We start from the raw sequence: 25940 nt of genomic DNA on the forward strand, positions 1-25940 counted from the left end.
AGAAATTTGGACCTTCCCATCAGATACGTTTGCGGAGACAGCTAGAAAGGTAAAATATCGGTGGCCATTACCAGCAGCCACAGTTTATATACCCAAAGGGAAGGTTTGAGAGGATTCTGGATTAATCTGGACACACCCTCTCAATTTTATTGGCAAATTCAAAAGTTACACCAAAAGAACCAAGAGAAGCCTGTGATAGGTTGAAAAATAATTACAGAAAATTCTCATAGGCCAGATTCAAAACTGGCGGAATGAGAAAGAAGTGTTGCAAACTTTGAAATGTATAAGAAAAACAAATGAAAGGTGATTTACTAGAAAAAAGACCATGGCCAAAACATTTCATTGAATAACAACTTCTTTTACCTTGCACAGAGTGCGTGACGACAGTTTTTGGTAGTCACATCCATGGAGAGATGTCCAGACTTCTTGAAGTAAACAAACACAAAGCAAATAAATCCAGTCAGTTTAGGCAACTTCACAACAACACAATTACTCAATACTTCAGTAGTGACATCTTCTGATTAAAGTCCCAACTTCTTGTAATAGCAGTTTCACATTTTGTTGGATATATAGTGTTCATTAAGGCGCTTCTTTTGAATGAGCGGAGTTGAGGTGTACCTTCCGGTATAATAATAATAATAATTTTGCTAGGGGCTTTACGTCGCACCGACACAGATAGGTCTTATGGCGACGATGGGATAGGAAAGGCCTAGGAGTTGGAAGGAAGCGGCCGTGGCCGTAATTAAGGTACAGCCCCAGCATTTGCCTGGTGTGAAAATGGGAAACCACGGAAAACCATCTTCAGGGCTGCCGATAGTGGGATTCGAACCTACTATCTCCCGGATGCAAGCTCACAGCCGCGCGCCTCTACGCGCACGGCCAACTCGCCCGGTAATAATAATAACAATATTATTATTATTATTATTATTATTATTATTATTATTATTATTATTATTATTATTATTATTATTATTATTATTACTTGTATGTATGGCTGTGAAGTGTTTCATCCAGTTAGTAAATTTATTATTATTATAATTATGATAGATCGCGTTGTTTGTGAGGTTATGTCATTAAACATGTGCTGTACATAAATATTTATGAGTTCAGTTAATGTAAATACCTGCAAATTATCATTATATAATTTATTCTTGTGTAAGGATTATTCTGCCCGAAGGCAGGTCCGAACCTCCGCAGAGGTGATCCTGAGCCGGAGTTTACGTGCAGTAGGGTGGCCAGTTCCGTTCCGCTCCTCCATTCCCTTACCTCGCACCAACAGCGCGTGGCAGCCCATCCAACTCATGACCACGCCCAATGTTGCTTAACTTCGGAGATCTCACGGGATCCGCTGTTTCAACACGGCTACAGCCGTTGGCAATTTATTCTTACCTGTATATATAATTTGTAATCCATAATTGTGAAACACACTCTAACTTCCAGAATGGCATTGGTAGACGAGAACGATGGAGAATATTCTTTATATTATAATCTATGTATTAGGCACTCTTGAATTTTCGAGAAGCTATATTTTGTAATGTAGCTTTCTAGAAGCCTGGCTGGGCGCATATATAAGGAGGTGGTCTTGATGGTAACGACAAGTTATTGTTCAGGAGTTTCACTGGTGAACACGTGTTTTTGTTAGCTGACATGTCGATGTAGGCAGTCGGTAGTCAACTGTTTCAACTGCGTTTCAAGGTTGTAATCTCCATATACAGCGATTGGCATTTTTTTAAATGGCGACTTTGTGATGTGAGTGTTTTCTTTGTGACAGCAGTGATTAAGGTTATGTGTGTGTTTAATTTGTAAATAGATGTTAATAAAACAATTGTACCAACTGACACCATCTCGTGTGCGTCTTTGTGGGTACGTTAAGCTAAAGCTTCCAATTCATAAATGGAATAGTTTCGTTCAGCAGGATTTATGTAGCACTTTTGCGCATACACAGAATAATAGAAATAAGGAAAATAGAAAAACATGGAATAAAAACAAAATACCACCCTGTACGAGATGCGAAAACTTTAACATACGGCAACTGCGGAAGAATGTGTAAACGTGGAAGCGACCCTAACGAGGCCATGGGCACGTATGGCGTTGTGGGGTAAGAGAGGCATACGTCAGTCACCCTTGAAACAATATATTAACAAATGAGGTACAACACCAAATAGAAAAATAAGGAACAACTAATAACGTAGAAAATAAAATTTAAGAACACTGAACTGAAAAACATACTGACGTGAAAAACATTTAGATAAAATGATTTATTTTGAACAATTAAATACTCAAGCTCTTCGGATAGTAGGATGTACAAAACTTTAACACAGAACTTGACACTGGATTACAGGATTTGAACCCAAAAGGCAATTAAATTTACGTTAATTACAATTTACATTGGTTACGAAATTCAGAACAAAAAAAGAGATCGGAAACATGATGTTACATTACCACAGAAAGTTACTTAATTAACACAAAGGTCGACACACTAAAGTTAATAGCGCTTACCGTGAAGTCGGTTTACACATGGGGGAATGGACCTGAGGAACGTCCGCCCCACTAAAATTGCTCCAAAGCAATAGACACAGGCAACAAGCTAGGTTCTGCCCAAGTCGCCAGAGGCCGGAAATGGGGCAGTCAGGTGATAACCAATTAGGGCAACGGGAATACCCTCACGGCTCTCACATTCACCAATAGAATAGGTTGTTATTCCGACCAATAAAAATACACTTCCTTTCATCAGCAAAGTCAATTTGATTGCAACATATAGAATGATTTTCCACTCAGTTAAATTCGCAGTTCAAAAGGTCCAATTAAGCAATAAATGAGTAATATACAAAACCAAATTGCGATTTTGATTATTTTAAATCTTGGCTGTCCCACCACAGGTGACAGTTTAAACTACGTGAAGCATCAGAAATCGAACGACATCCATCTTCAAATTCCTGAAGGAGAACACCAGATATAATTGTTGAAGAGGAATCGGTTTGAAGAATGATGCGTTTAGAAGAATCTGGCATCGCCAGAACGGGAGGGTTACATACAGCAGATTTCAAGTCATAAAAGGCTTCAAGTTGGGAATCACCCCACACAAATTTAGCATATTTTCTTCTCAAAGCATTTAACGGAGCTGCTCGTTCAGAAAAATTGGGAATGAATTTACGAAAGAAATTAACCATGCCAATGAGCCTGCCTACCACTTTAAGAGTAGGAAAAATTTTGGATGGCAGCAGTATGAGATTGATCAATACAGACAAAATTCTCAGACACAATATGCCCTAAGAAGGACATCTAGGGTTGTGCGTAAGTAACCTTGCTAGCCTTAAGGGTTAGACTTGCTTTACGCAGTCTTTCAAGGACCTCATTGAGGTGAACATGGTGCTCTTCAAATGTTTCACTGAAAATTACCAAATCGTCGAGGTAATTGTACACAAACTGGAATTTAATGTTTGACAAAACATTATCTAGTAACCGAGTACGGACAGCAGCGCCTGTACTTAATCCATATGGTACGCTTCCAAATTCATAGATGTTCCAATCAGTGGCAAAAGCAGTGAGATTTTTGGATTCGTCAGCAAGAGGTATCTGGTAATGTGCCTGATTTAAATCAAAAGTGGTAAAATTTTTGGAAAGAGCAAACCAAGAAAAGCAAGATTGCAAATCAGGAAGAGGAAAGATTGAAGGACAACTCTATTGTTGAACATCTCTGATAGTCAATGACAGGACTATAACAACCCTGCGGTTTAGGGACAAGAAACATGGGAGAAGACTAAGCAGATTTAGAACGACGTATTGCACCGTCAGCAAGCATTTGGTCAATAATAGCCTTAAGGGCTTTCATTTTGGGAGGCAACAGCCGATACGGAGGAGAGCGAACAGGTATGTTACCCGTGACTTCAATTTTGTACCCCAAAACATTAGTTACACCTAACTTGTCGGTAAATACATTTGGAAATTTATTGCATAGACTAGCATGTGCCCGCGACTTTGCCCGCGTTTATTAATTCAACCGTTAGATGTTTCTAAACTATTTATTTAAAAGCAAATTAAAACATAAAATTGTTAACTCACATCGTTTTGACATAATTGCATTATTTAATTTTTATTATATTGTTACTTTCAGTGCTTAAGATACCGGGTTGATGGATGTACAAATAATATTAAAACCATGAGAAAAACACCATGATATATAATACAAAATATATTGTTTCCTTATAGAGCTTCGGAATAAACTATACTAATATCCTTCCATATGGAGGTAAGATGTATACTGTATTGTGCTTGCCTTTCGAACTCTTGAACAATCCACGTACAGTTGACAACGGCAGAAGCACCGTTTTCGAAGATGGAGTCCTACAATTTTAACCGATTGTCCTATGTCAAAATTTCAGATCTCTATGTGTCACATTTGACTGGGCTTTGCACGCACGCACACACACACAGACACAAACACTTCTGTATATTACGGGCTGATGGCTCCTCGTGTCGCAGACCGAAAATGGCTTCCTCCTCTATGGACCTACATTCCCAGGAATACTACTTCGCCCGCGGCATGCTCAGTCATGATGGTGGCTTCAATAATATTCGTCATCAGTTTCAGAGCCGTGTTCATTGCAGAGGGAAGGATTTATGTACCTGAGAAGGATAATCGGTGCCACAATAGTCCACCCCAAGATGTTCGAGGGTACTCCAAGTGACTCCAAATTGTTCAAAATATCTGTCGTGTAGTTGACAGCCTCATCTGTATGACATGTCGCGTCGATGGACTTTTCAATTTATAGAAAATCTGATAATTCTTTTGAGTGTTGCTTGTTGATGATGTTGACAGCTTCATGTTTTGGTGCAAGAATTGCTTTTAGCCAAAGCCATGCGTCTTCGGTGAAAACCTGTGCCCTCCTATGACAAACATTTTAGATCTTTGTTTGTCGTGGATTTGGCTGGGCATCGCACACCTGAACACAGACAGACAGACATAATGGATTGAAGGAAAATGGCTTCCTATTCCACGGACTCAAAATTGCATCTTGACTGATGTATATATTACTCCTTGTTCATTATTATCGTCTGTCTTGTGTCCTATTTGTTTCCTCTAAATGTATACGTGTCCAACCCTTGTCCCCTATCTCTACGGGGTTCGGGTATGAAGTGAAATGAATCTTCGTAGCAAGTTTTTACGACCGAATGACTTTCATGACGTCAACCTAATCAGATGAGTTAATGAGATGAAATGAATGATATGATATATGATAGTAAGAATGAAGAGGATGAAACCCGGCGCTGGTAATTAGCCCACTCCTCTCGAATAGCTCAAGACTTCACGTCCCGATTCGTCGGACGATTCACCATCAACAGCGCCATATGCCCTCACACCATATAAGACCAAAAACCGCTTCCTACGCCCTGGACTAAAATGGCTCCTTGAATTGTGTTCTCTACCTATTTTATGTACGTTGCCTAGCGACATTGACGCTATGCATTTAATCGTGGTGACAGCACGTTGGATTGTCATATCCCAATACACTTTGTGCGATGGTTTTTCGTTCATAACTCACCAACGAAAGCGAAAATGAAAATTCCGGTTTCGAGGTGCATTCGGAACCCCTTCCATCTACCTGTGTTCAAAATTTCAGATGTCTACGTGTTGTAGATTTTGCTGGACATCGCGCACAGACAGACGAACACTTCCTTTTATTATTATAGATTCTTAAGTTAGTTGGCCTGATCATCAGGCAAATGATCGCATCAAAGCTTTGGGTTCACCCGTATCTTCAGAAACAGCATTAACATGACAAGGAAGAATAGGGGAGTGATTACACAGCTTAAAAATTCTCATGGAAAATCTAAAATGGAAATCATTGTACTGCAGGTCCAAAATCATACCAGTTTTGGCAATAACATTTGCACCGAAAATGAAAAGGCAAGATAAATTTTTCGCAACTACTACCGGAATTTTCCGTGTAAAATCACGGATTCTGATTTTGACATCTATAGATCCTACTATATTCAAAGCGTTCGAATTAGCAGTATGGCAGGTTAAAGATACAGACTTCAATGGAGGTAACTTGCAAACAGTTTTCATTAATACTGTATAGGCTTTTGGGCTTATGCCATGTCCAGAAAATGAGGAGAAATTCTTTATGTTTCGCAGAGAACTGTGCTCTACATCATCAAGAGAAAATCTCGACTGTCCATAAGAAAGTTTTCTTAAACAATGAACTTTTGAAATTTAGACGTTATAATAGAAGTAGAAATGGTGCGCTCATTCGTCACCAGATGCCTCCCCGGACGCGGCACAGCACTAGCGTTCGAAGCGGTAGCTGACCGAACCATCAGAATCAGTCTAAGAGCGTCACATATGACATTGACACAAGCCTGGAATGAAACATCTGGCAATGAGGAACATACGAAATTGGAAAACACAAGACGAAATAACAATAGTGAAGGGACGGGGAAGGGAACTTCCTACGTAAATCCTTAATGGCTGGCAACCAGGTGTTACTTAATGAACAGCCAGTGTCCCTGTTGAAATTGTTAGGATTTCTACGTATATCCACAGCCTCCGTATAATCGTGGACCTGTAGTGTCTAGTGTGGGTAAGAGCTCGAGCATCTTGAAACATGACATCATAATCCGACGATAGAGCGTGTCAGCTATTGCCGATTTGTCTGGCTGGTTGGGACGAACCCCAAACATGCCGGTCCATTGGTACCCGTATCAAGGAACATGAACGTAATATTCGTAAATGTATCGTGATCAGGAAATCTTAGCAAACTTAGTTGTTTATAGGTATATATTCGCAAATCAAGGACAATAGACTGTGAATAACTGCTGAACATGTATATTAAAAAATTAATATGAAAGTAAGAATAAAGAATTTAGTTAACAAATGTGTTGCAAAGGAATTGCCGTTTCGATTTATGATTTATTTTTAAATGGCCATATATATAATGAGAGTTTTGTCTGTACATTGATCAGAATTTAAAAAGGATTGTATTTCTGTACCGGTCGTGTCCACAGTAACAGGGAAATAAACTTTTTAATCTTCCGTAATTTCTGTCTGTCTGTATGTATGTATGTATGTGTGTATGTATGTATGTATGTATTATGTGTGTCACGCGTCACTAGAAAACGACTAAAGAGAATATGTTGCTACAATCTAGGTCATAGATAATTATATTCACGCTGAGAGAAATTGTAGTTTAGTGGAAGGCCTAAAATTTAAGTTTCAAATAGTTATGTTATTAGTGGTCCTATCTTAATAAAAATCGGTTTGCAAAGCCGGGGAATAAGTCGCTACAATCTAGGCTATAAGTAATTTTATTCACGCTGAGTGAAATGGTAGTTATGGGGAAGGCCTAAAATGTAATTCCAAGGTATTGTTGCTATTAGTGGTCCTGTTGATAAATACTACATAACTAAAGTTATATAGTATTAAATTTCCGATCATTTATGTCATATATTTTACCGTACCGGCTATGATAACACAGATATTCATGAATTTGGATTTTTGATGTCCATATCAGCGCCGAGTCACGAGAAAATGGGTGAAAGTATTTAATGAAAATCGGTATGTGAAGTCGGGGAATAAGGAACTGCGTCTACGCTATAAATAATTTTATAAAACAACCTAATATCACAGAATCGAAAGAAGACTAAATGCGGAGGCCTACAATACAGGAAGCTCATAAAATTGATCAACAATAACATTACATTGACAATTGTTTGTTGCGATGTACTAGGTGTCTTCTGTTGCCACTCATCTCCAATAGATGGGATTACTGTTGCGTACCGAGCATATACATATTTTTTAAATTTGCTTTACCTCGCACCGATACAGATAGTTCTTATGGCGACGATGGGATAGTAAAGGGCTAGGAATGGGAAGGAAGCAGCCGTGGCCTTATTTAACGTACAACCCCTGCATTTGCCTGGCGTGAAAATTGGACAGCATGGAAATCCATCTTCAGGACTGCCGACAGTGGGGTTCGAATCCACTGTCTCCCGGATGCAAGCTCACAGCTGCGCGCCCCTAACCGCACGGCCAACTCGCCCGGTCGTACCGAGTATATCAGCCTGTCTGAATATTGGCGGGAAGTAGCTGAGGAGTTAGTTAACTTTAGCAAGCCATTCCTTTGGTTCGTAAATTTTCTGATACTACTGGTACACGACAGTGGTTCATCATAGCATTCGAGCTATTCAATCCCTACTCTGTGACACTGATTGGAAAGAGCAGTGTGCACACTTACATAACTAATGGCAAAGAAGTGTTCACGGCTATCTGCGGCCTGGTCATTCCAGCACTGGGACATTGGACTGTTAGATCGGCACCTATGTTGACTTCAGTTAGAAAACCACAAAGACAGTCTTCCTGAGGATCCCGTAGCGAAGCACTGGTACATCAGCTAGTTTAGATTAATAATTTTCAGGTCATATTTTGTAATTCCTACATCATATTTTGTCACTTTTGAGGTCATATTTGCTTACTTATTTGGGCTACTTGTACGTCTTAAACATCCGAGCGCCAATAATATGACGCGTGTTTTTTTTAAGTAAAGGCCGTTCGAAAAGAACTACACAACGAAAGACGATTTTCAAACGGCACATTTATTTACTTTACTCTATTTTTCAACTTAGCCGTCAAGTTTGTTTAAACAGTTATCATACTGTACAGCTAAGTTTTGAATACCCTCTTTGTAGAAACTTACCGCCTGCTCCGATAACCAAGAGTTCACGGGCGTTTTCGCTTCGTCGTTATCATTGTAGTGGTTGCCACTGAGGTGATGCTTGTGGTGGCAGAACAGATGGTAATCGCTCGGTGCAAGGTCAGGGCTGTAGGGTGTGTGGTTTGAAACTTCCCAGCCAAAATATCCAATAAACCTCGGGTCTGAACTTCAGTGCGAGGTCTTGCATTGTCATGGAGAAGGACAATTCCCTTTTTCAGCATGCTGCAATATTTGTTTCGTATTGTTCTGCATAGCTTTCTCAAGGTTTGGCAGTAGGTTTCCGCAGTGATAGTGGTTCCACGTTGCATAAGTCGACCAACAATACACCATGCCTATCCCAAAACTCGGGCGCCATGATCTTGCGCTGGGACATCAGGAAAGGCATTTGAGAGAGCTGTTACTGTGAACTGTCTGTCCTCACGAACCTTCACTTCAACTGCAGCCACCAAATCTTCTGTGATCAGAGATGGGCGACCAGAGCAGTCCTCATCACGGACGTTGTCACAGCCATCTTTGTAGTCTCGTACCCACTTACGCACCTTGCCTTCAGTCATAGCATTAGCACCGTACATGTCGCAAATCTGTCGGTGAATGTCTGCAGTCGACAAAAACCGTATCACTGACCGAACCTCGCACGGGGCAGGCGAGTCGATAATCTTGAACATTTGAGCAAACACAGAACATAACCATACAGGTTAGCAACTGAGCACCGTTGTTCCCGAGGCTAGTGTCTACAACAGAACGGCCCTTACTTAAAAACACACCTCGTAACATTTGCCTGCATGCTACGTGTTACAGTACTTTAATGCCATAGGAATTGTTCAACTAAACTGGATAGGAAATCAATCAGTCACTACTGGCCTGCATTTAGGGCAGTCGCCCAGGTGGCAGATTCCCTATCTGTTGTTAACCTCAGCCTATTGAACTGATTATTTTGGATAGATGTGATCTGGTTGTGATCCTGTTCCATAGGCTTCGCTTGATCCAATCTTGGAGAATTAAACAATATTGACCAGAGCGATATCAGGGCAGCAAGCTGAAACAATTCCCAGGGCCAATCAGGGACTTGCCAGAATTTATTGATTGTTTATCTGCACTACCTGAAAAAAATGTTAAGCGCCCAAAAAGAGTGGTCCAATATTATCCCATTTTGGTATGCATGCATACCATTGATGTGTGAGTAAATAATTAGATTTATAAGGATCTGGAATGTGTAGAATGCCTACCACAGTGTATTCATGATGGCGCCGTCCTGTTGTTGATAAGTTGTTACCAGTCAACTGCTGTGAGTCAGACAGTTAAGCAAGATGAGCAGAGCGGACTACGTACACTACGAATCACCTGCGATGCCTCGCTGACACGTTAGATAGCCTATCCACCAATTACAGCATTTGGCAGAGACTGCATTGTGGGACTGCATGAGGCTGGTTAATCGTATCGTGCAGTTTCCAGGCATATGGACCATTTAGATGTCACAGTGGCCTAATGTTGTACTCAGTGGGTGTATGAGGGCACCCAATCATGTCCAGGTTCAGGTCGACCAAGAAACACCATCCCGAGGGAGGACCGTCGTATGGTGCCAAGCATTGTCGGATTCCATAACTTCGGCACCCGCCATCCGCAAACATGTACTGGAGATTCTACAACAACCTGTGAGTTCCCGCATAGTGTCTCTACGACTCGCATCAGCCGAATTGGTGTTCTGCCGCCCAATGCGTTGTTTGCTATTGACACCAGAACACCAACGCCTGTGTTTGGAGTGGTGCCTTGCCCAGGAGGCATGGACAGAAGATCACTGGCATCACATCATGTTCAGTGGTAAGTCCTGCTTCTCCAGAACCTCTGATGACCATCATGTGTGGGTTTGGTGGCGTTGAGGACAGAGGGCAGATCCTGCCCATTTTATGGGAAGACGCACAGGCGTAATCCCTGTCATCATGGTGTGGGGAGTCATAGGATTTGCGTTCAGGTCACCTATAATTGTGCTTCGGCAGACCTTGACGGCACAGCGATACGTCACAGACAGTCTGTGCCCGCACATCCTACCTCTTATGGCACAGCACTCTGGAACAGTGTTCCAACAAGATAATGCACGTCCACACACAGCACGTGTGTCTATGGATTGCCTAGAGCAGGAATGGCGAACCTATTCAACGCGTGTCACTAGGTGACACGTGCACACGATTTCCGTGGCACACTAGATGCACATATTAACATTTTTACATACGTCTTTATGTACATATCTCGTGCATCATATAGTCATAGTGTGTCGGGTTTATAAATTACCGAAAATCTAAATTCTATTTCCATTTGGAAGTGCATTATGGCAACACTGGAACACTGATAGGTCCGGAAGCCAAGTGAAATAAATGTCAGATGCGACCGGCGAGCCATTCACTGACCCATATCAATCAATTAGTGAAGTTTGGCTTGTGTGTGGTTGCCAGCAGCGCGTAATTATTCTTGGTGTGTAACTGTTTATTGAATTTTCTAAGACAAATAGTTGCCAAGAGAGTATTCCAATTTCCAGATTTGCAGAAAGTATTGCACGTTATTTCAAAACCTCATATTACACAAATGATCGATATTAAGGTCAATTTTTTGAGTGGTTAGAAATTGACAATTTACAAATGGAGTTGGCTGAATTTCAAGAAAGCAGTATATGGGTGAACAAATTCGTACATTTGTGAAAATCGAATGTGCTATTGATGGTGAATGATCTCTCCAGAGAACTTAATATTTCAGCAGTGGGACAGACTCTCACAAGTGTTTTCGGCCATGAAGAAACTTGCTACAGTGCTACTTACTTTTGTTTGGGTTATCATACGCCTGCGAGCAGCTATTCTATACAATGAACGTTGTGAAGTCAACAATTAGAAACCGTCTTGGTTTAGACCCAAGTGCTTCTTGTGGGTTATTGAAGATGACAAGTTATGAACCTAACATAAATGACATGGCTACTAAGATTCAGCAGCAAGTTTCACTCTAAAATTGAGAATGATATTTCACTTAGAGTCTTTTGGCAATATTAGACTTTTGATTTCTATATCTAATAATACTTAATGATGAAGTGAGTGGGCACTTATTATATTCTTTTAACAAATAATTTTAGGTATTCTTAAAACGTACATATTTAAAAATGTATTTTTGCGGTATTGGTAAAGTATGAGCACGGAACACAGACCATGTATTATGCATGTGTAACAACGGATTATGGAACATAATTTGGAATTAGAGGTTGTAGCCATTCCAAACAAAATAAAAAGTGGCACAGTTGAGAATAATAAACCAGACTTAAAATGACACACTAGTTGGAAAAGGTTCACCATCCGTGGCCTCGAACATGTTGAGGCCCTCCCGTGGCCAGCAAGATCCCCAGACCTCTCCATCTTTGAACACGTGTGGGATGACATTGGAAGGGGACTCCGTCCTAGTACCAACCTGCGGGATCTGGAGGGACAGCTGCAACAACTGTGGACGAACTTGCCTCAGGAGAGGATCCAAAGCCTGTTTGACACCATTCTGAACCACATAAAGGCATGCATTGCAGCCAGGGAAGGTGCAACACCCTACTAACCTGGTGCCAACATTCTACCTGTAATTGCCAATGGCTTTGTCTCTTTCATCCCATATTGTAATTAGTTCAGTAAAGGCACGTGTTTTTCAGTGTATGTAGTTTCATTACAACTAACTTACAACAAAACTTATTATTACCTTTTATCTAAAACCTTATAAATACCTTACAATAAACTTATCATTATCTTATAACTAAACTTTTACAAATAGCTTACAACTAAATCTACATGGTCATCAACAATGGTATTTACCCCTCCGTACCTGACTTAAGGTACCTTGACCTGGGAGAGATGGACTCTGCTGATCCTCTTCCTTTCGGGATCGCTCACCAATAATGTCACCAGGCTAAGAAACTTTAAGATGGTGCAGGGACCTCGAAATCTGGGGCCCAACTTACTGATAACATGGTCCGCAGCACTACTGACAGGGTGTGTTTTAATAAACACCTGGTCACCCACAGACAGATCGTGCGGTCTTCGCCCGTGGTTGTAATTACGCTGGACCTTAGCATATTAAACCCTCAAGTTCTTTCGTGCAAGGTGCCAATTAGCTCGGATCATTTCTGGGCTGGCATCGTCGGGCAGAAGGTCATTAATTGACCACAGATTCGATAGAGGAGAATTTGGGGTAAAAGCCAACATTAACGAAGCAGGGTATTGCTTGTGCCTTTCATGGACAGCATTGTTAAATGCAAACGACAACCAATTTAATCAGGAATTCCACTTGGTTTGGTCTGAGGAGTTATAAGCGATGAGGGCAGATCGCAGGTTACGATTCACTCTCTCAGCATAATTTGTCTTCGGGTAATACGGGGTAGTGGTTACATGAGCAATGGATAGATCAAAACAGAAATTCCGGAACTGGACAAAAGTAAAGGCTCTCGCGTTATCACTTACCAAAAATTGACAGGGTCGAACGAAGCAAATATCTGTTTCAAGCACGAAATGGTGGTGGTGGCGTTAGCCATACGAGTGGGGAACAGCCACGTAAAACGCGAAAAGGCGTCAACACACACAAGTATGAAACGATGACCATTCCGAGATATCGAGAGGGGCCCGATGTAGTCTATGAACAATCTCTCCATTGGGCGAGAAGCTTGCTCGGAGGACAAGAGACCTAGACGAGTATTCGGGGCAGGTTTACTGATGTTTCAAGTCTTACAGGATTGACAAGGGTACGGATCTCACTATCCATGGATTTCCAAATGAAGTGGTTACGAATCTTCTCTCTCGTTTTGAAAACGCCCAGATGAGCGCCCACTGGGGATTCATGAAAATATTTGAAGAGAGCCTGGATCAGGTTAGTTAGGACTACAATTTTGGGGTCTCTGCGACCGCGAGCAGGACAACACAGGACACCATTCTTAAGAATGTACGGCTTAACATGCTCACCGGATTTAATCCTGTCGATAATACCTTTTAACTCAGCATCGTCCTCTTGATGTTTGGTTATATCCTTGAAAAGGAAGGGAGAGTCAGTGAGAACTACATTGACAAAAGCTGATACTTGTTCGGGAGAGGGGTCTGCAGGCTCTGATTGAGGGTCAGAGCTGCCTGGATAGAGCATTCTACTGAGGCCATCAGCCATAACGTTTTCCGTGGGGATGGGGGGAGAAGAAAGGGAGAGAAGGGGAGAGGTGAAATGCAGAAGTATAGAGAGGGAGGGGAAGGAAATAAATAACTAGAGATGGTAATAGGGGTGGTGAATATTGAAGAGTTGATGGGGAAGTTAGGGAATAGGGAAACTGGATTTACTGAAAGATTTTGAGATAATTGCTCTAGTGGAGACGTGGTTAGGAAAGGGGTTGAAATTACGTGGGACGGTTATAGGGTAGTCAACGTGTTAAGAAAAAAATAGGAAAGAGGGGCCGAAACCCAGGGGGCATAGTAGTTCTAATAAGAAATGAGGTAGTTGAATGGGTGGAGATGTTACAGAGTAGGGTAGAGGGGGTAGTGTGGCTGAGAGTAAAAATGGGGAAAGGGGCAGAGGAATGAATTTGTCTGGCCCTGCTTTATAACCATCCGAGTGATTCAGTTTATGCAAATAAACATTTTTTGATGAACTGATTGAAGAAACAAACATAATTAAAGGGCTATATGTAGAAGATGGGATGATTTTATTGGGGGATTGGAATGCGAGAGTGAGCAATAGGGTACCAGTGTACGGAAAAGAAGTTAAAATAGGTGGGGGCTGCAAAGAAGGAGTAAGGATAATGGTGTAAGTAGTTATGGAGAAAGGTTATTGGAGTTATGTGCTATAGAACATTTATTTATTTTAAATGGGTGGATGAAGGGGGATAGTCTGGGTGATTTGACGTATATTACAACAAATGGAGGGAGTGTAGTGGATATAGGAATAAGCTCAAAGATAGTGTTAAGGAGATAATAAGTTTTGAGTTGTTAGAATGCGGGTTAATAGAACATATGCCTATCAAAATAAAATTGAGAACTTTGTTTGCTGATGTGAAGGGAAAGATGGAGGAAAGTAGGGAGAGATATAGGAATGGAGGATGGAAGTATGGATGGGATGATAATGCGAAAGAGAAATTGAGATGGGATTTGAAAGAGGAGAGAGATATAATAAGGGTAGGAATTGAAAGGGTGGCAGAAGGAAATGATATGGACAGCGTGTTAAAATTAATAGAACTCCCTGTATGGAGGGTGGGGAAGAAAGTGAGAAGGGTAGAGGGGAAAAAAGAACAAAATGAATGAATGGTTTGATGAAGACTGCAGGAGAAAACGTGAGGTTGTAATGAGAGCCCTAGCATTTAGGAAAGAGGGGGAGCAAGAAAAAAAGGAAGGAATATTGTAAACTGAGAAGGGAATATAAGGAGGTATTGAATGAGAAGAAAAGAGGATGGAAGGAGGCAGAAGCTGAAAAAATAAATAGATATTGTAGAGAGAAGAAATTTGAGAGGGTATGGGAATCAGTAAACATGATTAGAAGAATGAAACCGGTGGGGAAGGGGAATAAAATGGGAGAAAACGAGTGGCTTAGGCATTTTAAAAGGCTTTTAGAAGGGGAGGGGAAATTGGGTAGAGAAATAGACAAGTCATATGTAAGAAGGGAATTGGAAGTTGTAATTCCAATATTGGATGAGGAGATGACAGGGCAGGAGGTAATGAGAGTATTAAAAAATGCTAGATCCAAGGCTGCAGGAGGTGGAAGGAGGTTGGGGCAAATGAACCGACGTTGAGAGGGATTTTGAAATTCTTTAATAGGTTGCTGAACACGGGGAAATTTCCGAGGGAATGGAGGAAAGGGTTATTATGCCCCATTTATAAAAATAACGGGGCTAGTAGCGATCCTAACAATTATACTCCTAGGCGCGTTGTCGAAGGTGTACACAGGGGTTTTGGCGAATAGGATAACAAATTGGGTGGAACAGTATGGTAGGTTATCTTAGTTTCAAAATGGATTTAGGAAAGGATGAAACACAGTTGATATGTTTGGATTTTGGACACCTTGATTACAAAGTATGTATAAGGCGCAAATTATACGTAGCAGCGATCGACCTAGAAAAAGCCTTTGATACGATTAGTAGAGAGGCGCTATTTTTGAGATCAAGGGAGGTTGGCATGTCGAAGAAAATGAGGGTGGCAATAGAAACAATATATGAGGAAGTGTTTGTGATGATTAAATTGCAGGATGGAAGGATGAGTAAGTGTTTTGAATCGAAGAGCAGGGTGAGACAGGGGTGTAAGCTATCCCCAGTATTATTTATATTATTTAGAAATAATATTTTAGAGGGCCATGGAGGAGAGGCATAGCAATGTCCTTGGATAGGGAAAATGGAGGTTCCGGGGTTGCTATTTGCGGATGACCTATTGATTTTGGCTTTGATGGCAAGTGGGTTACAAAAAGGGTTAGACAAGGTAGTTGAGTATACTAGGAAGTGGTCTCTCAGAGTAAATGTAAGAAAGACTCAGATAATGGTGTGTAGGAAAAGGGGTGGGAGAAAGAATGAGGAAGTCTGGAGGCTTGATCAGGAAGAAATTAGACCAGGGGGTAAAATTGAGTATCTAGATGTAATAATTAGTAAGAATGGTTCTTGGAAAGAACAGTGTAGTTTGGCAAAATTTAAAAGAAGAGGGGCGCTTGCGGCAGTGGGGGTATTAGAAAAGAAATTTCCAGATGTTAATTACAAAATTCAGAAAACAGTGTTTAAATGGTGATGGGCAAAATGCTATTTGGGTTGGAAGTATGGTGAATGGAGGAGGGCAGGGCTAAACTAAACCAGGTGGTGGCAAAATTTAGTAAGATCATGATGGACCTCCCGTACTGTACAGCCAATGCTGGTGCCAGATTAGTTTGTAAAGAATCGATGGAGGTTGAAATAGCTAAGAGGGTTTTAAGTATTGGATTAGATTGGAGGAAGGGAAGGGTGGGGTATTAGTACAAGAAACGCTTAGTTTTCAGAAAGGTATGACGAATGAAGGTTACTGGGTGAATAAGTGCAAAAAATGGTAACGACCGATTGGACTGGGAGTATATGGAGATGTTTGGGGGGAGGTAGAAATAAATGGGTATGGGAAAGGATAAAGGGAAGACTACTTGATATTGAAAGACAGAGTTTAATAAGGGAATGTAGAGAGAGAGAGAGAGAGAGAGAGTCTCGTTATCAGTATTAAATAAATTGGTGGAAGTAATAAACCCGAAAACTGAGTTTGAAAGTAGAAGGAATAAGAGAGGTTTGTATTGGTGGATATTGAGAGTTCCAAGGAACAGGGGATGGGTAGGTAGCGAGAATAAGGACAGATGTGTGTTATGTGGAGAGAGGTGAGAGGACCTCCATATTTTCAATCAATGCTGAGCTTTGGAGGAGATAAAGATTAAATTACTAAGTAAAAAGGAGCTAGATAAGGTAGGGGAAAGCTATAAGATGACAACTTGGTTATGTAGAGTAGAAGAAAGGAACGAATGTAGCAAAATTCTTAAATGTGGCTAGAGCTAGATTTATAAAGAAACTGAGGGAATAACAGGGGTTGTGTAGATAATGTGGTTCATGCCGAGGGGTTAAGGGGGAGGGCATTCTGCTCAAAGGAATGGATTTCTGCCCTGAGCAGATGCGAGAAGGGTATCATGGTGACCATGATATCAAGAGAGGGGCTGTAGTGTTAGGGAAAGAGGGAAGAGCACTTTGCCCTGTGGAAAGATGATCCACGAGGCAAATTGTTGTGAAGTAGATCGAGGAGTAGTAGCATAGGAGGGTGTAGCAGATTTAAGACTTGAGGAATACGAGAGTAGATGTGTTTATGAGAAGAGTTAGTAAAAAAGGAAAGCCTGAGAAAATTACATAGGAGTTGAGTAAAGGGGAGGTTGAGTAGGCTCTGAGGGTAGTGTAAATTTAAGAGGTTGTATATAGTTTAAGTTTATTGATGATGGTTGAAATGACGCTTAGCTGAAAGCTAGTAAAAAATAATAAATAAAAAAAAGAAAGTAGTGAGAAGTCTGAGTGAACTAATGGACTTGGAATGGATAACTGTCTGTCTGTGTGTAAATTAGGTGTGGGAAAAAAATTGTACTATACAAGTGTATTTGTCTGAGGAGGGAGGATAAAGAAGGTGTATGTAACAGTAATTAAGGTAGATTAAGTGGGACTGTAGTTAAGGAGAAAATGTTGGCAGTATAGAAACTATGAAAGTAGGTCGGAGTAAAAACAAAACACCATTGTTTTAGGTGCCTTGATGAGGGTGTAAAAGAATGGATTGTTGATGTTTAAGTCGTAAGTTTAATAAGATGGAAGAACTGGGATAAGTCTAACGGTTTGATGTGTGTAAGTGTGGTGCTGTAGATTGAGAAGATTGAGTGAACTAATGGACTTGGAATGGAAACTGTTTGTTTGTTTGTTTGAAAAAAAAATTGTTAATTGTTTTAGGTGCGTTGATGAGGGATGTAAAATGGTTGTTAGCTGATGTTTAAGTCTTAATTTTAGTAAGGTGAGATGTAGTGAGCGGGAGTAGTATGTTTAAGTCTTAAGTTTAATAAGGTGAGATGTAGTGAGCGGGGGTAGTGTGAGAGAGGAGAGGGTGAGATATCAAGGAAAAAGAGAGGGGTGGGGACTTGACCCACCCCAAAGAAGTTAGGCTTGAGCATGTCTGCACAGGAAGAAATAGGAGAGGGAAGGTAGTGAGCTGACAATGGACAAGAGTATGTGTGACGTACATAGCGGAAGGGTGTGGCAGGCCACCTGTTGGGTCTGGTTTCAGCCAAGGTGGCATGGCACCCATAGTAGGGAAGGAACACAGTGTCAGCGAGTGTTGGTGAGATATGATATCAGTTCTCACGTGGTGAGGCTGGTGGCTGCTGTCGACGGGTTGGTGTGCGTGTTTTTCATACCAGGGCTGACCCAGCGACCAGTCTAATTTTTTTCGGTGGTAGGTAGGGGTTGGGTTTAGGGTAGTTAGTAGTGCAGTAGCGTCCTGCATGTGTGCTGGCTATCCGCGTACGTGTGGGATGATACTGAGTAGATGTAAAGGTAGTTAATGTAGTTAAGTACTTTTAAGAGAGATGTAGTAGCTATTGTTTTGTTTGTTTTTTGTCTCGCTCTGTCTTTATTGTCTGTAAGCCGATGGTGTATACTAGGGTGGGCAATAAAGATATGTGTGTGTGTGTGTGTGCGCGCGCGCGCGCGCGCGCGACTTGAGCGAGCTGAGTAGTGTGGAAATAACCCTCACTGATAGCTTACCAATGTAGCAACCCATGACTTTTCCACATTTGAAGTCACTGAGCAGCCTTGCTCCATCCATTCTGCAGGTATCTCATAGCACTGAGCAACATAGAGCCCTTAGCCACTTTTTATAGCAGCACCAGTGATCATAATGACATTTAGGCTCTAGTTTACATGTACAGTGGTGTGTAGATACTTGTGATAAAATTGTGCACAAGTGAATATTTTTATCATTTGTGGGTTTATATCCTGATTTTGAGCTTTCATATCTAGAAGAATAAATTCAGTCAAAGAATTCATACTGTCATATTGTATGTTATTTTACTAATAGTTGAATTTTGCAGGTATATCTGAATAGCCACCATGGGGACTGCTCAGAGACATTTTTGGTTGGAGATGTTGACTCAGAGGGCTGCAGATTAGTTAAAACCACACAGCTCTGCCTTAACAATGCGATAGCTAATTGCCGTCCTGGGGTAGAGTTTTCTACTATTGGTAAGTATTATTACATTCGTTTGTTTAGCCTTTTAAGTCAAATATAGTTAGATACAAGGAACAAGAAAAGGAGCACAAAATAGGAGGAACATAAAGGTGTAGGTCACTGTGTGAAGAGGGAGCAGCAGAAAGAGGAGACAAGGACAAACATGAAGACACAGGACAAAGACAGTCTCCATATTATCTTTATATATTGCCATCAATAGATAGATAGGTTGTCTCCTAATCAATTCCAGTTCTTCTACATCCCTTTCTTCTCAGCCCCCGACAAGCTCGTTTCTGCTTCCCAGGTTCATCAGGAGGGTGGGCATCAACACTCATTGAGGGGCCTTCTTGACAGATCTTCAGTCTTGATGTGGAAAGTGTAGGATAAGAATAAAGTCAGATACACTATGTGACCAAAAGTATCCGGATACCTGCCAAAACATCTTAGGGGCATTGTGCTGCTGCCTACTGCCAGGTACTCCATAGCAGCAACCTCAGTAGTCATTAGACATCGTGAGAGAGCAGAATGGGGCGCTCCGTGGAACTCACGGACTTCAAATGTGGTCAGGTGATTGGGTTTCACTTGTGTCAGAAGTCTGTACGCAAGTTTCCACACTCCTAAACATCCCTAGGTCCACTTTTTCTGATGTGATAGTGAAGTGGAAACGTGAAGGGACATGTACAGCACGAAAGCGTACAGGCCGAGCCCGTCTGTTGACTGACAGAGACTGCCGACAGTTGAAGTGGGTCATAAAGTGTTATAGGCAGGCATCTATCCAGACCATCACACAGGAACTCCAAACTGCATCAGGATCCACTCCAAGTACTATGACAGTTCGGCGCGAGGTGAGAAAACTTGGATTTCATGGTCGAGCAGCTGCCCATAAGCCACACATCACTCAGATCAATGCCAAACGACACCTCGCTTGGTGTAAGGAGCGTAAACATTAGATGATTGAACAGTGGAAAAATGTTGTCTGGAGTGACGAATCACGATACACAATGTGGCAATCCGATGGCAGGGTGTGAGTATGGCAAATGCCCAGTGAACGTCACCTGCCAGCATGTATAGTGCCAACAGTAAAATTCGGAGGCGGTGGTGTTATGGTGTGGTCGTGCTTTTCATGGAGGGAGCTTGCACTCCTTGTTGTTTTACGTAGCACTATCACAGCACAGGCCTACATTGATGTTTTAAGCAACTTCTTGCTTCCCACTGTTGAACAACACTTCGGGGATGGCGATTGCATCTTTCAACACGATCGAGCACCTGTTCATAATGCACGACCTGTGGCGGAGTGGTTACACGACAATAACATCCCTGTCGTGGACTGGCCTGTACACAGTCCCGACCTGAATCCTATAGAACACCTTTGGGATGTTTTGGAACGCCGACTTCATCCCAGGCCTCACCAATCGACATCGCTACCTCTCCTCAGTGCAGTGCTCTGTGAAGAATGGGCTGCCATTCCCCAAGCAATCTTCCAGCACCTGATTGAACTTATGCCTGTGAGAGTGGAAGCTGTCATCAAGGCTAAGGGTGAGCCAGCACCATATTGAATTCCAGCACTACCGATGGAGGGCGCCACGAACTTGTACGTCATGTTCAGCCAGGTGTCCAGATACTTTTGATCACGTAGTGTAAGTGTAGGAAAAGGGACAAAACATAAGCAAAGGTAAGTAAAGGACAAACATAAAAGGAGAAAGGGTTCTCTTTGAGATAATATAAGTATTGGAAAGGATCAAACAAGTGTCAGATCAAGTCATATGTAGATAGACTAGCTCATGGCTGTGTTCATGTGGATTTTGTAATTTGTTCCTGGGTACTCCATTAAGACATCATCTGAAAATTCTTGAAGTATAAAAACTTGTAAGAAATTTGAGTTTCATTTACCCAATTAAACCACCTTTGTGGTATTGCCCTTTGGGGCTAAGGCGCCCAGGCTACTGGCAGAGCTAACTCTGGAACATGTGACATAGAACTCTTCATGTGAGAAACAGCCATCTCTTAAATCGATACCAACCATGTTGAGTGACTGCCCGTGAGATTTATTAATAGTCATGGCAAAGCACACCTTGATAGGGAACTATATTCTTTTACACTTGAATGGATATTCCGTTTGGGATTAATAGTAATTTTGGGATGAAAACTATCTCCCCTGAGCATGCCCAGTGATCACTGTAGTTTCTACAATGTTTTTATGCAAAGCTTTTATTCGTAGTCTAACTTCATTACACAGTATAGACGGTTTAAGATTTCTTAGGAACATTATAGGTGCTCCGATTTTAAGAATGAGTTTTTGTGATGGAAGACCGGAAGGATTCTGAGTATTAAGAAGTTCTAAGGAGTAGTGGACAGAATTGCCTGTTTGGATCATTGAATCAAAAGACCTATAGTCCTTTAAAGCTTTCAATGTTAGTTGGGTTTTTTTTTTTTTTTTTTTTTTTTAATGAATACGTACTCCCTCTGTGCTGGGGTTTTCTCAAGAATATGCGATTATTGAAAAATAGCTTTACTAGTTATTTTACTGACATTTTAAGATAATAAATTGAAATTAAGTATAAGTTTACAATGATGATGACGTTCAAAGTCTAAAAATGGACATTAGTATTGCTCACAGCAGGGTATAACACACAACCGTACATCATATGGTTGATACATATCATGTTTTTTCTGCTTGTCGTGAGCATTGCAAGTGCAAAAACCACACAAATTTTTGTTCATATTTGCATCATTCCACTTATTCATAGAAAATGGAACTGTTAAGACCTTATAATATTCATTGGTAGCCTCCACAATAACCTGTACCAGTGCAGAATTGAACAAACACAAATCTATTTTCGGAGAATCAACATGTATAATGTATTGTCTACAACGCCTGAATTGCATGAACAGAAAGTGTGAAGTATTGGATTAAACTGACCAGCAATCCAAGAAAATTATGACGACTTATTTATTTCCTTTTTCTGGTGGACGTCGGCTTTTTTCACCTTCATCTTCATCACCGATGACACTGTCATTGTCCACATCTTCACAGTCACTTTTTATCACATCTCCAACGTCATATTCACCGTCACTTTCACTGTTCAGAAAGTCATTATCTGCATCACTATTAACTAAAAACTGTTCAATTTCATCATTACCAAGGCATTTCCTCTTTCACGGCGCAGCCATTTTTGTTGTTGTAGTCCGAGGCACAGAAGATATATCAGGTGGTCCAGCAGCCCCTTGCTATCTAGTTTTATGCATCCTTTCACATTTACCACAATTCTGAAAGACATCGGTCCCTCTCCCTAAATCAGGGTAATATAACGAGATGTGTGTTTACGGGCCAGAAGACAGCAGGAATCGTGAGTGCCCCTATTAATTCATTATGGGTACCTCGAATGAACCTGTAAAATGAGTACAGATATGCAGAACACATCATTTAAAACAGGTGGTGGATGCACAGACCAGGAGCACGGTACTCTATGGGCTGGGAAGTGGGCGCCGAAGGTCAAGTGTCTCAGTAGCTCATTTGGCAAGCGGGCAGGGAGACATGTAATAGCGCACAGTGCTCGAGGTAGGAGGTTCAAATCCCTGATAAGATATTTTTTTTAACAGCCACTTGCCTGGGATGTGGTACGGTTGCATACTATATAGCTTCCATGGACTGATTTGTTTATTTGATCCTGTAAAAGACCATATGTATCATTGCATTGGGTATGGTGTTGGGTTGGGCGAGGATGTGAAGATGATGGTTTGTGGCCAGTTAGCTACGTCGTACGTGTTTCAAGCTTCGTAGACCACAGGTAGGGCAAAGTATGCCCCATTGGAACGATAACAACATGTGGTGGCAGGTAAGTATGTAGCTGCGCGAACCCCCCTCCTTCAAAGTAATTCACGACACAAAGTTTGTTCACTGCCTCGAGATGTACTCCAGTGACGAGTATGTGGATATGTTACCTATCTATGGAGAAGCTAGACAGAATGCATACCAGGCACAACGCCTGTACCAAGAACACTATCTGGATAGACGACAACTGACAGGCATGACATTTGGAAGTGTGGAAAGACGCCTGTGGGATACTGCATCCCTGGGAAAGACATGGCCTGTTCGAGATTATCCCGTGACGTCTGCTGACAATGAAGAGGTTGTGTTTGATGCTATCCGGCATAACCCTCATACTACCACACGGGCCATTGTACAGAAGATGAACATCAGCCTAGAATCTGTTATGCAGATATTGCATACCCACCAGTTTCACCTGTACCATCTGCACTTACTCCAGGAGCTCCATGATCATGATTTCGATACCCGGGTGGCCTTCTGTCAATGGATCCTATGGCATGTAGACACTGATCCTGTTTTTCTAGTGACTCTCTTATTTACGGATGAAGCATGATTCCACAACAATGGAACCGTTAATCGCTTTAATATGCATTACTGGAGTGTGGATAATCCCCATTGGGTGTGACAGACAGCTTTTCAGATACAGTGGGGCGTGAATATGTGGTGTGAAATTATTGGTGATCACCTTATCGGTCCCCATTCCTTTGAGGGTCATCTGACCAGTCAACGTTATCTGCGGTTTCTCCAAGATGAACTACCACCGTTTTTGGAATTTGTGCCACTCCTTGACCACTGCAGGATGTGGTTTCAACATGGTGGGGCTCCATCGCATGCGGCGATTATTGTCTGGAACCATCTCCATGCAACGTATGCTGATAAATGGATAGGAAGGGAGGACCTGGCCCGCCAGATCACCCGATCTTACGCCCCTGAATTTTTTTCTGTGGGGCCATGTAAAACAACTGGTGTATGCACAGGAGCCGGCCAATCCTTGTCACCTTAGACAGCTCATCACCGAGGCATGCCGATCCGTTTTGCCGGAGATGTTGTAACGGGCCAGACAGTCCTTAAAACATTGCGTGCATCTCTGTATCGACTACGGAGGTCGTCAGTTCGAGCAGGTGCTGAGCTAAACAACGTGGACAACCAAAAACCTGTCACATGTTTCCTAGCCTCTATAAACCCAGCTCCGTACCAGTGGCCCTTTTCAGAGCCAAATAAACAAATCAGTCCGTGAAAAATACCGGTATTAATTATACAACCTTGCCACATTCCAGGCAACTGACTTTAAAAAATACTTGCATGGGACTTGAACCTTCTAACCCTCGAGCACTGTCAACTATCACACATCCTACCATGTGCTAGCCATGTGAGCTACTGCGACACTTGACCTACAACGCCCACTTCCCAGCTCATACTGGCCACAGACCATCATCTCCACACCCTCATCCAACCCAGCACCGTACCCAATGCAATGATACATACAGGGTCAAATAAACAAATCATTCCTTGGAAGCTATCAAGTATGCAACCTTACCACATCCCAGGCAACTGGCTGTTAAGAAAAAGGCCAGCACAGAGGCCCCGGTTTCGATTCCAGGCAGGGTTGGTAATTTTAACCATCATTGGTTAATTTCTCTGGCACGGAGACTGGGAGTATGTGTTGTCTTCATCATCTTTTCATCCTCATCATGACGCGCAGGTCGGCTGCAGGCGTCAAATTGAAAGACCTGCACCTGGTGAGCCGAACGTGTCCTCGGACACTTCTGGCACTAAAAGCCATATGCCATTTCATATGGCTAGTGGGCGGGCAGATATGTGATAGTGGATGGTACTCGAGGTAGGGGGTTCAAAACACACATAAGAATTTTTATTTAATAGCCAGTTGGGCAAAACTTGACCTACGGCGCCCACTTCCCAGGCTATATAGTACCGTCCTCCCGGTCTGTACGTCCACCTCCTGTTTTAAAGTACTGTTCTGTGTATCTGTACTCGTTTTACAGGTTCATTCGAGGTACCCATAATGAATTAATAGTGGCACTCACGATTCCTGCTATCATCTAATCCGTAGACACGATGTTACAAGTGAAATATGTAATGCGAGTGGAATGTTTTTTTTTTTTTTTTTAAGTCTTTGTTTGTAAAATGCAATATGATGTTTTATTTTTATTGACCTAACCTGTACTGTATAATGTTGTAACATAGGCATTTGTAAATAGTAGAATTCTGTCTATAGTTCCTGGAAAGATCTAGAGAGTTACATAACTTTTGTACAGGGTGTGTTACTTTGTTGGTATGTGTTCTAGAAAGCGTGTTCTGTCTATTCTGGAAAAATACGACTTTCGCGATCATGCGTATTCTAGAATGTTAGTCTAAGTTCTCGATCGAAAGTAAGGTTGTGATTGGTGAGTCTAGGTGGCGATAGGGAACACGTGCACGCTGATTGGTTGCCTCCAAGACCAGTAATTCCTATATAAAGTGAGCGAGGCAGTGTTCGAATGAATTCGGTATCCTGATATCTGTCGGTCTTGGTCTACCCGTCTGCGAGCAGCCTATCTGGTTGACGTCCCCAGTTTTCGGGATGGCACTCTCCTCGGGTAAGCACTCTTGAATTCTGTTCCTGCTAAAATTTCCGTAATGTTCCGATTTGCTTTTCATACAGGAGTCTGC

The 25940-nt window shown here is 41.7% G+C and overlaps 1 protein-coding gene across 1 annotated transcript in view; it reads left to right on the top strand.

Annotated features, from left to right (window-relative positions):
• The window catches only part of LOC136874051 (methionine aminopeptidase 1D, mitochondrial), a 173441-nt gene that overhangs the window by 84664 nt on the left and 62837 nt on the right, over positions 1-25940 (top strand). Inside the window, exon 4 of the mRNA XM_067147561.2 lies at positions 19305-19455. Within this exon, the coding sequence (XP_067003662.1) occupies positions 19305-19455 (151 nt within the window). The remainder of the gene's footprint in view (positions 1-19304; positions 19456-25940) is intronic.

This window comes from Anabrus simplex, chromosome 5 (assembly GCF_040414725.1).
Source record: "Anabrus simplex isolate iqAnaSimp1 chromosome 5, ASM4041472v1, whole genome shotgun sequence".
NCBI classification, from domain to species: domain Eukaryota; kingdom Metazoa; phylum Arthropoda; class Insecta; order Orthoptera; family Tettigoniidae; genus Anabrus; species Anabrus simplex.